Below are 11,367 nucleotides of genomic sequence, written 5' to 3'. Positions count from 1 at the left end.
ACACTATTAAGACAGACAAAAGATGTCTGGCAGCTGGACTCATAAAAAAGGGGGGAACAAATGAAAAGGGTGGAGGGGCTAGAAACAGACCTACATATTTTCAGGTTTCCCCAACACTCTTAAATTTGAGAAGCAATTATCTTTCTGGCAGGAAAGTATTAGGAAATGAGCAGACCCATGACTAGGGACAATTTTTTCCTCATGATTTCAGACAGGGTCATAGGAAATTGGCATTGAACATTCCCTGGACTTTCATTTTCAACCTGTGGTTATGAAAAAGATGAGTATTAAGGTACTAAAAGTGATCTTTATCAACAATTCCCTCTCCCATACCTGGGATGGATTATGCCAAAATTGAATTCTGAACCTTTAGAAGCAAAGGTTATTTCTATACTTTCTATGTAAAACATCCTGTCTTGTCCAGTGGCACCTCTATCTCACTCAGCTCTGTTCTTAAGTGTTTCTTTAGATGGACCCCAGAAAAAAAAAATCAATGGTTCAATTCAATTCCATTTTAAAAGCATTTATTAAGTATTTCAACCTAAAATTAAAATCAGAAAGATACTGAGGTGCAGAGTCCCTCTGTCTACAGAACACTATGTTAGGCACTGGGGAAAATACAAAGTTTAGAAAAGAAAAGGTTCCTGCCCTCTTAGAGCTTACAGTCTAGTAGCAAAAATATGACACACACAAAAATAACTATAATACAGAATGTTACACAATAAGTACATAAGAGAGATGCAAGTAAAGTGGGGTCCAAATGGGGAATTATATCACAAACTTGCAGAAAATCAGACAAGACTTCCTAGAAGGGGTCACATTTGAGTTGGGCTTTAGGTAAGAGTTCTGAAGATCATGAGAAGGGAGGTGTGCATGTTGGACACAGAGCACAGCTTGGGCAAAGTCACTGAGGCAAGAAAATATAGAAAACACACAGAGGATGGAGATTAATGCAGTTTGAATAGAACCGGGTACACAGAAGAGAACAGTATGAGAAAATGCTGGAAAGATAATGAAGGCCTTGAATGACAACATAAGGAATTTGCCCCCACATCCTTAATGCCATGAATACTATACAGTACAATACTATGAATTTGCTATCTCAGGGGAGAGAGATACACATCAATTCTGGAAAATATTACCTACAGATCAGAAATGAAACCCATATTTTCCCACCACATAAAGAAAGAATCAATAGCACCAACACCATTACATATGCCTGCATGTGCTACTTTAATGCATTTTAAGTATCTATTTTAAAGAACTTTATAAGGACTTTTTTTGTATTCTTTATTACAGCTAACCGCTGTGAGAGGGAAAGGCTAGATGTCTCTTAGTCCCAACTGAATAGGAGACAAAAGATTAACATTGTGCTTTGCAAGAGAACAAAATAGAAAGGAAGAAAGGAATGGGTTATGTGATAAAGCTGAGGCTTAAAGATTCAGGTGAGCTAATAATAATAATATTGGTTAACATTTATATAGTGTTTCCTATGTGCCAAGCACTGTGCTAAGGGGTTTGCAATTATTATCTCATTTGATCCTCACCAGAAACCTGGAAAGTAAGTGATATCATTATCCCCATCTTGTAGCTGAGGAAACAGAGGCAAACAGAGGTTAAGTGACTTGACCAGGGTCACACAGCTAGTAAGTATCTGCAGGCAGATTAGGCCAAGGGTATTCTACTAGAGCTAGGAATAGAAACAAGAAGACCTGATAAAATTGCTAAGTACCTCCAGTAGCCAGGGGAGTTCAAGGAAAGCTTGGCTTGGAATAAGTGGCAATGAGGATGTGAGGGGACAGAATAATTCTGGAATTTGAAAGAAAATACACATTTGCATGTATAGCCAGGGAAGCCAGGAAGACCTGGCCTAGGAGCAGGCTCAACTCTTGTGGTGAGAAAGAAATATTCCAAATAAAAGAATTTCTAAGATCTATTAAATCTCTAAGTGGTACTACTAAAGACCCAAACATTTTATCACATGCATGGAGTTCTAAATCTTCATTCTTTACCCAATTCGATACTCTTCATTTTCAGGTTGACAAAAACCTTCTCCCACCCCACTTCCCCCCACTGTCAGACATCATATCTCACTCCTATGATGCACTGGGCTGTAGGACAACTTTCCTCCTGGATATAATGCTACTGAAGGAGCTACCTACTATGAATTCATCACCAGAACCTTTTTCTCCTAACCAACATTCAGCCAAAAGAAAAAAGGGGAAGGATGAAGGGAAAGATGATTTCCTCTGAATACATTCATTAACAGATTTTTTTTTTAGTCATTATAAAACAAAACATTTTGAATTGATTTATGATGTTTTTAAGTTTCTTCACAACAACGTACTCTACAAGAACAACATTCGTTTTAACAGTTTGATGTACTCATCCAACAAGGATTACACACTTGCTCTACAGACATAACCTAAGCTCCATGCAGGCAAGGACTGTGTCTTACACATGGTTTATATCTTCCCCAGATGGCTCTACACTCAGCAAATACTTCAAAGCAGTCTGTTGAATTGCATCTGTTGTTGAATTAAACCTCTGGCCCATTACTGATCTGAAGACTATCTCTCCCAAGCACATCAGTCTCTTTCCACCACAAATTAAGGTCTCCATCTTTCAACCCCTCAACCCAAGCAGCAAACAGAAGACTACAGAAGAGCTTTAGGTCATCAACTGGAGATATGGCTCAGGAAAAATGAGGAATCAAGGGCTACTGAGAGATATGATGTTCCTTTGTTGGGGGTCTTATTGCCAACCTCGGTCTTTCAAGAGTTTGTTCTGTTTCTGGCATTATCTCAGATGATTTCTTCTGCTCTGCTCTCCAGGAAGGCCAAACTGGTTGCTGCGAATTAGGAAAAACAAAAACACAAAATATACCTGTCAGGAACACAAAAAATCAAGAAGTAGAGATGACAGACCTTGAAGTCAAATTGTTGCTGTTCTGTCATTTCCAGTTGTGTCAAGCTCTTCATGACCCAATTTGAGGTTTTCTCGGGAAGATGCTGGAGTGGTTTGCCATTTTCTTCTCCAGCTCATTTTTACAGATGAGGAAACTAAGGTAAACAAGGTAAAGTGACTCACTCAGGGTCACACACCTAGTAAGTGTCTCAGGCCACATTTGAACTCAAGAATTTTAGTCTTCCTGACTCCAGGTCGGCACACCTCGCTGTCAAATTAGACATATGCAAAAGTCACATGAAGCCAGTGAGCTTTTCAAAAAGACTCCAGGACAATCCTTTAAAGTTAGAAAATCAATCTACTACAAGATAATGACTGCATTTCCTATATTCTGTACTTTACAAAGCATTCAACAGGAAATCAGTGAAATCAGTTTTAAAGATCACAGTCATTATCACCAATATCAATTACTCATCTCAGACTTCCTGCATGTCACTCAAGTTGGCAGAGCACAGTTACAATCAAAATGCAACTACATTAGTGATTTCTTTAGGCTGAGACCCAGCAGCTACTGCACCAGCTCATAAAAATGGCAGATAACAGGAAGTGGGGTAAAATACTGACTCCAACTAACACTCCAAGGTGGAGCCAATGTTACCCTGGCTGGCTTCAGCACTATTCAGGAATAATCTGTGCCAGCTGAATTCAATAAGAAGTCATGTGTGTCATTTGCTGCCATGAGGAGAAAAGACAAAGCCCCATCATTCTAGGAAACAAAAAGCTGGCCATGCCCATACTGGAATAAACACTGCTCCTTAACAGACTTAATTCACTGTAATTATTCTACAAATAGCATCTTGTTCAGCACCAGACCCACTCCTCCTCTTCCCTGAAATACCATGTGACTGCTCTAGGTGTGGTATTCCCCAGGGGAACTGAACAATGAAAAGACCAGAATCAAACTTCATTCTGTTATTCAGGAGTTAGTGTGCAATCTACAAGGCTGACATTAAGGCTTGATAAACCCTGTTGAGAACTTCATCCAAACTGAATAAACCATTTTGGAGAGCAATTTGGAACTATGCCCAAAAGGCTATAAAAATGTGCATAATACCCTTTTACCCAGCAATACCACTTATAGGGCTGTATCCCAAAGAGATCATACAAATGGGAAAAGGACCTGTATGTACAAAAATATTTATAGCAGCTCTTTTTGTGGTGGCAATGAATTGGAAATTGAGGGGATGCCCATCAGTTGGGGAAGGGCTGAACAAGTTGTGGTGTATGAATGTAATGGAATACTATTGAGCTATAAGAAATGATGAGCAGGCAGACTTCAGAAAAACCTGGAAAGTCTTGAATAAACTGATGCTGAGTGAAGTGAGTAGAACCAGGAGAACAATGTACATGGTAATGTGTGATGATTAACTTTGATAGGCTTATCTCTGTTTAGCAATGCAAGGACCTAAGACAACTCCAAAGGACTCATGATGAAAAATACTGTCCACACCCATTAAAAGAACTATGAAGTCTAGATACAGATTGAAGCACGTTATTTGCTCTCTCTTTCTTTCATTTGTTTCTTCTTTCTCATGGCTTCTCCCATTGGTTCTAATTCTTCTTTACAACATGACTACCATGAAAATAGGTTCAAAATGAATGTATATGTAGAGCCTATATCAGATTACATGCTGTTTTAGGGTGGGGGAGGGGAGAGATGGGGAGAATATTTGGAATTCAAAATCTTATGGAAGTGGACATTGAAAACTAAAAAGAAATAGAGAACTTCATTCAAAAGGAAAGTGAGTTCCTTGCAATAAAATATTACTCTAAGGGTCTCTACACAATGTGTCCAGTTGCTACTATGGACACACCCTAGAAATAGCCTAATAAGTCATCTCTCAACAATGTCATTAACACCCCCCCCCACACACACACACACACACATACCCCAGGGTTGACATGGTTATTGTAATGTGGGTTTGCCTACTATCTCTTACTCAAAGGACACAGTAGGCAGGATATTGTCTAACTTGAGTAGACCTAGGGCTGGCCCTCAGGCCTATGACCTGAATTTCACTACTTAAATAAGCTACAAGAGCATAGTTTGACAATATAGTCCAATCCAGCTTATCTCTTTGTAAATCAGAATAATCTCCTCCTTCTTCTGGTCCCCCACCCTCATCCCCATCCCCACATAAGGTCTTCACCCTCCTCAAATCTCTAGTCTTTTGGAACCACTTAGCCCATGACTCAGCAATGACTTAGAGCCTACTTTCTCACCATTGTCATGTAGGTGGCTTCAGATGCTCTGCTGGACTCCTCTTCCTCAATCACAGACTGTGCAGCTATTGTAGAGTAAATATGTGCCTGGAGGGAGAACATTGTAAAATAGTTTCTAAAAATGAAGCATATCTCAGGGACCTCCCCCAGTCCTAAAACTTAAGTCCATCACTCAACTAGGAAGGGCCAGAGAAATAATGAGAGCTAGAGCATATGAGTTAGCCACAGCCTTCATTCGTTCTTTATGAGAACTAAGTCGTCAGGAAAGAGTATTATCTGAGGATCTAAACCTACTCTTTCAAAAACCAAACACACTGTCCTAGTCCAGGTATTTAACCAGCATCTTGTCACCTTGGGTAATCTCTTCTCATTAAAGCCATGGCAGGGTGGTGCTAACCAATGAATGGTTCCTTCCAGAGAATTGTGCATAACAGAACAGGTCTTAGAGGGCTGAGTTTCCCATCAGTGTTATCAGCGGCACTTCAGAATCCAAACCATCTTTTTGTGTCTGGCAGAACAATGTCATCCAGTTACAGATTTTCAGACTCTTGTGGGACCTTAGCTAAGTCCAGATATAACAAATAACATAATATGGAAAAAAAATGGATACTCAGAAAGAAAAATTTTTTTAAGGGCATTTAGCTATATTTGTAGATTTTATTGCTGTTTAATCATTTCAGTCATGTCTGACTGTGAATTCATTTTGGGTTTTCTTGGCAAAGATACTGAAGAGATTTGCCATTTCCTTCTTCAGATCACTATATGGATGAGGAAACTGAGGTAAAGAGGGTTAAGGGACTTGCCCAGGGTCGCACAGCTAGGAAGTGTCTGAGGCCAGATTTGAACTCAGGAACATGAGTCTCTCTGACTCCAGGTCTGGCACTCTGTCCACTGTACCACCTAAATGCCTTGTATTTATAGATAGAGATGGCTATACCTTCATATACATTATACATATAGAGAACCCCCAAATGAGGAAACTCCTACCAGTGCAGGTCAGCACCCACTCTGAAACTTTTAGTCTGAGAGAGGTGCCTAAAGTACTATAAGCGCAAGCAAGGTGGGATTTTTGTGGTTTTCTTTTTGGAGTTCAGGTTCCCAGGCTCACAATAAACTGTAAACATCTGAAGGATTAATCTCCTTTGAACCCTGATAATTCACAGTTGTGCTGAGTCAAGTAGGTTTCATACCAATCAGGGGCCAAGTCTTTGTTATATATTCCAGGAGGCTGGCATTTTGCTTTTGGGGTTTGCTTATGAGAAAGACCATTTGATTCCCTGGATGGGACTCTGAGGAACCATTTGTCAACCCATCAACCCCGCCCCTCCCCCCCACTACTCAGATGTTGTTTATGCTCCCCTGGTTTGGTGATATATAGAGGTGGTTGTATTACTTTGTTCAGACAGTTGGGAGTCCTGTCTGTTGATCTTTGGGCTAATTAGTGAATGTTATTAAAAGTAGGATTGTTACTACTTTTTGAGTAGTGTTTCCTTTAAAAGCAGATCAAAGAACCTGGGCTAGCAGGCCATCCTGGGTATGCTAGGGTGTTTGCTAATACAAGTACTGAGAGGTTTAATGAGTTGCCTATCTAGTGTCACATGGCCAGTGGGACTAGGTGGGACTTTAGTCCAGTTCTTTCTGACTTTGAGGCTGATTTCTCTATCCACTGCTCTATGCCACATCTCAGACACAAACACACACATGTTGCACACATGTGTCCATAATACACACTCATATATATATACACTAACTTCTATGCATATATGTATATGTATATATATGTGTGTATGTATATATATTTATTTATAATCTCTTGAGTCTTGCTGTCACAGCCTGCTTTTGTTGACCTTCATTTCCCCCTCAGCAGCTATTTCCACAGAGTGAAAAACGCCACTACCACAAATCTATGGAGTATTTTATAACTGAACTCTTTATTTATATCATTGCCCACAGCTCAAACGACAAAGCAGTTAGATGAGAAGAGAGTGCACTTACCTGTTCCTCTGACTTAGCATTACTGATATTCTCCAGGTGGTTTTCTGATCTGCAAGGTAAATGAAACATGGGGTTAACAGCATCACCAGGTCATTGTTTCTGTGCTGAACTCTTGTGGAGAAGAGAACCTCAGGGAACAGGAATGTGAATTCTATCTGCTCCCATATGCAATGCTACTCGCAAAGATTTTACTCTCCCACCCTAGCTTGGATCAGCTACTAAATGTTCTTAGAGCACCTGTGAAATTCAGGTCCTCTGGTGGAATGCAAGACGTCAATCCTTAGAGGCCTGTTTTCTTTTCTTCCATTTCATACATGCTTTTCCTCAGTCTCAGTTGTCATTACATCAACTTCATGGCCAATAATTTAGGAAGAGAGGTCATTACAAATAGACTAGGAGGGACTCTGTGGAATCTCCTTCGAGATCTTTGAGGAGAAGGATTTCCTGCTGGTTTAGGCTTTATTTATGAAGAATAAGGATGTTCTCAAAATGACCTAAACCCTTCCACAAGCTAACAGCATTCATTCTGGTACTTAAATATTATATCAAATTATCAGTTGTTTCATATGTGTAAGGCTTCTCCAATGAGAGAATAAGCCCCTTCAGGGAAAGAAACATGTCTTACAGGATCAGCCCAAGCAGAATTGTGAAGCAAGGAATGTTTTATACCTATACTCTCCCCCTTCGCCCCATTTTGATGGTACTCCATCCCTTCACAGTGACCTAAAAATTATGGTATTTTTAATACATTGGAATGTAAGTATTTCAAATCCTAATTCATATGGGAGGTTGGGAAGACCTCAGCAATAATTAATAATAATAATAGGGTACAAGAAGTTCTGATCAAAAGGGGTTCCTCTTACAAATGCAACTCACTGGTTTTAAAGAGAACTATTATCAATTTGACAATAGCCTCTCTTCTATCCAGGGAAATTAAAACTTACTCTTAGAAGAAGATCCTAAAACTAGTCACTCCTACATCAACATAAATTATTTTAGTCACTATTTTTCCTCTCCCAGGGGTACATACATTTTAATTTTAAACCTTTTCCCTAATGATGGAGCAAAAGGTTTTATTCCTTGTTAAAGGGCTCAAGCAGAGACAAGTATTTAGGTGCTTCTCTGACTCCCCCTGAATCTTACCATACAGGCAAATACCTACTCTGTGTGAGTGGAAGAATAATAAAAACTTACTGAACTAAAATCACTTTCATCCCTTCAGTTCCCTGCTCCAGACTAATCTTCAAACCTTGCCTTCATAAGAAGAGAAATGGGCCAGATGCTATGTAGCTGAACCACCAGATGGCAGCAAAGTACAGCAGAGACAATGCCCCATCACCACTACTGGATCCCCAAACAGAATTCCTACGTAGCACATTAGTGCTGGAAGGGGCCTGATAACTCATTGAAAACAACCCCTTCACTTACAGGAAAAGAAACTGAGGCCCAGAATAGGGAAAGGATTTTCCCAGTACTACCACACACGTAGGCCTTTCAGCTTTAAGTTCTGGATCCTTTCCATTACATCATGATGTCTCAGAATTATTCCACAATTGTGTCTGGATACCCATACCGAGACAGTTGTCTTATCTGTTACTCCTAACCCTTTCCATATCTGTCTCCCGGGCTCTGGTGATCTGTCTCATTCCTCTGTCCTCTGCCCCTGGACTGTGGCGGAGCTGGGAGGATAAATCCAACCAACACAAACGTTTGTACAGTTCTTCCTTTGGCGAGGGCAGATGACACCAAGATAAACATTTCTTAGCCTACCAAAAGGGCTAGTTTCCTGGTAACAATAATAAGGCCAACTCTTTTGAAGATAGAGATGCTTTACTGTTTACAAAGTACTTTTCCTACAACCATCCTGTGAAGACAGTAGTACAAGTACTATCCTCTAGTAGTACCGAGGATAAACTCTAGATGACAGAAGGGTTAAGTGACTTTCCCTGGATCCCTCAGCTAGTCAGTATGAGAGCCAGAGATCAAGGCTTGTGGTCTTTGCACAAATATCAAGCTGCCTATGAAAACTGCTTCAGTGACACAGTGTGACTTAATCTTTAAAAAGGTTTTGAACTTAGCTGGTTAAATACAGAGATGTGGACCTACAAAGGACTGAGAAGGTACTAATGACTGTGTCTAGTTTAAAAATTATGGTATTTGGTTTTTTTTGGAGGGCAATTGGGGTTAAGTGACTTGCCCAAGGTCACACAGCTAGTTTTTGTGTTAAGTGTCTGAGGCCGCATTTGAACTCAGGTCCTCCTGACTCCAGGGCCGGTGGTCTATTCACTGTGCCACCTAGCTGCCCCAATTATGGTACTTTCAATACATTGGAATGTAGGCATTTCAAATCCTAATTCATATGGGAGGTTGGAAAGACCTCAGCAATAATTAATAATAGTAATAATAATAAAGTACAAGAAGTTCTCATCAAAAGGAGTTCCTCTTACAAATGCAACTCACTGGTTTTAAACAGAACTATTATCAATTTGACAAACTTTTACCAGTTGCATCCTATTGTACAAAGCATTGGAGACATAAAGATGAAAAACGGTAATCACCTTCATGGAATTTACATGAAAAGTCATTTTCCAGGATCATACAGACTGTAAACATTTCACTCTCGATTATCTGTGCTCATGGGGAAAAAGTCACACTACAGATAAACCAAAAATCATTTCTAATTGGCTTTTGGTTACTTTTCCCTTGAAAATTTATCCAAATAAGTATATCTGACTTGGGCTAATACTAAAATTCAATCAGTCAAACATTTATTGCTTGCTCTGACAGGCACTGAGGAAAATACAAAGTTTATTTAAATACATAGTCCCTGTCCTCATAGAACATGTAATCCAATAGGGAGAGAAGACACAAACTGACACAGCTACATTACATGCTAAATCCCTTGTAGATTTGCAAAACAAAGTGCTATTAAAGCATGAAAAGATAAGAGAAAGCTTCATGGCATCTGAATTGGTATTTTAAAAATGGATAACATTTCAACAGGCAAAGAGGAAGGAGGGAGAACATTACAGGCATAAGGGACAATGTGAGTAAGGACAGGGCATGTTCGGTGGAATTCTAAGAATCTAGTTTTGATGGATGTATGTGTGTATAGAAGGGAGTAATGAGACAAGATAGGGTAGTCCTAAATAGGGGGACACCCCCAAATACCAAGCAGGGATCTGAATTTCCCTCAGGAGGCAATAAGAAGTCACTAAAGATTTCTGAAGCTAGGAATAAGATGATAAAATCTGTGCATGAAGATTAACAACAGTAACAACAACTAACTTTTACATAGCACATTAAGGTTTGCAAAGTGCTTTATGAATTTTATCTCATTCTATCCTCATAAGAACCCAGAGAAGTAGGTGGTACTAATAGACCCATTTTACAAATAAGGATACTGGGGCAGACTGCAGCACTTAAGTGACTTGTTCAGGGTCACATTAGCTAGTACATATGTGAGGCAGAATTAGAACTTAAGTCTTGCTGACTCCAGGTCTAACTTTATCCACTGAACCAACTAACTGCCTCTGATAGAACTTGATAAATAACTAGATTTTTAAAAATAAATTAGAAGCAAAAGTAAAATAGAAAAATAATAAAAATAGAAGCCCCAAGAATTCAAACATGGAAAACAGAATGAATGGTGATGCCATGGTCAGAATTAAAAAAAAAAAAAGAAGTTGGTTTATGGGTAAAGACAATGAGCTCAGTGGATTTAAGATGGCAGCGGAACATCCAAGCAATGATGGGCATTAGGTAGTTGGAGAGGCAGGTCTGGAGATCAGAAGGGAGTTCATAGCTGGAAATACAGAATTACTTCCCTTTATACACATCACCAAATTAGGGATGGGGCACACACATCCTATCAGTGTGATAAATGGCAAAACAAAGAGGATCTGCTATTAATAATTGTCATAAATAATTACCTGGATATTTTAATGAATTCGTGATTCCATGTGGGGCTCCATCAACATAGATCACAGCCCATCCACACCTCATCCTGTGTAATTTTTGTACATGTGCTAAAGGTCTTCCTTCCACTCAGGTTTTCCATCTCTTACCCCTCGCTCTCACCACAACTGGCCCACCCTCTTACAAACGTATTTGTCTTGAATGATATCCTTTTCTTGCATGTAAATCATCTTGCAAGATCACAACCTACTTTCACCCACCACA

General features: G+C 39.6%; 1 protein-coding gene across 2 annotated transcripts in view; it reads right to left on the bottom strand.

The window, feature by feature from the left end:
- Window positions 1-507: 507 nt before the first annotated feature.
- Window positions 508-11,367, bottom strand: part of JAML (junction adhesion molecule like) — a 33,167-nt gene continuing 22,307 nt past the window's right edge. For both annotated transcript variants that reach the window (XM_069066681.1, XM_069066682.1), the window contains exons 6-8: window positions 7,186-7,234; window positions 5,191-5,277; window positions 508-2,851 (exon numbers count right to left, since the gene is read on the bottom strand). In XM_069066681.1, coding sequence (XP_068922782.1) covers window positions 2,720-2,851; window positions 5,191-5,277; window positions 7,186-7,234 — 268 coding nt within the window. In that variant the 3' untranslated portion in view covers window positions 508-2,719. The remainder of the gene's footprint in view (window positions 2,852-5,190; window positions 5,278-7,185; window positions 7,235-11,367) is intronic.

Source organism: Petaurus breviceps, unplaced genomic scaffold (assembly GCF_028583685.1).
Source record: "Petaurus breviceps papuanus isolate PSGF00001 unplaced genomic scaffold, PetGlider_PUasm1.0 90723, whole genome shotgun sequence".
Lineage (NCBI taxonomy): Eukaryota > Metazoa > Chordata > Mammalia > Diprotodontia > Petauridae > Petaurus > Petaurus breviceps.
This window is presented reverse-complemented; position numbering and strand designations above follow the sequence as displayed.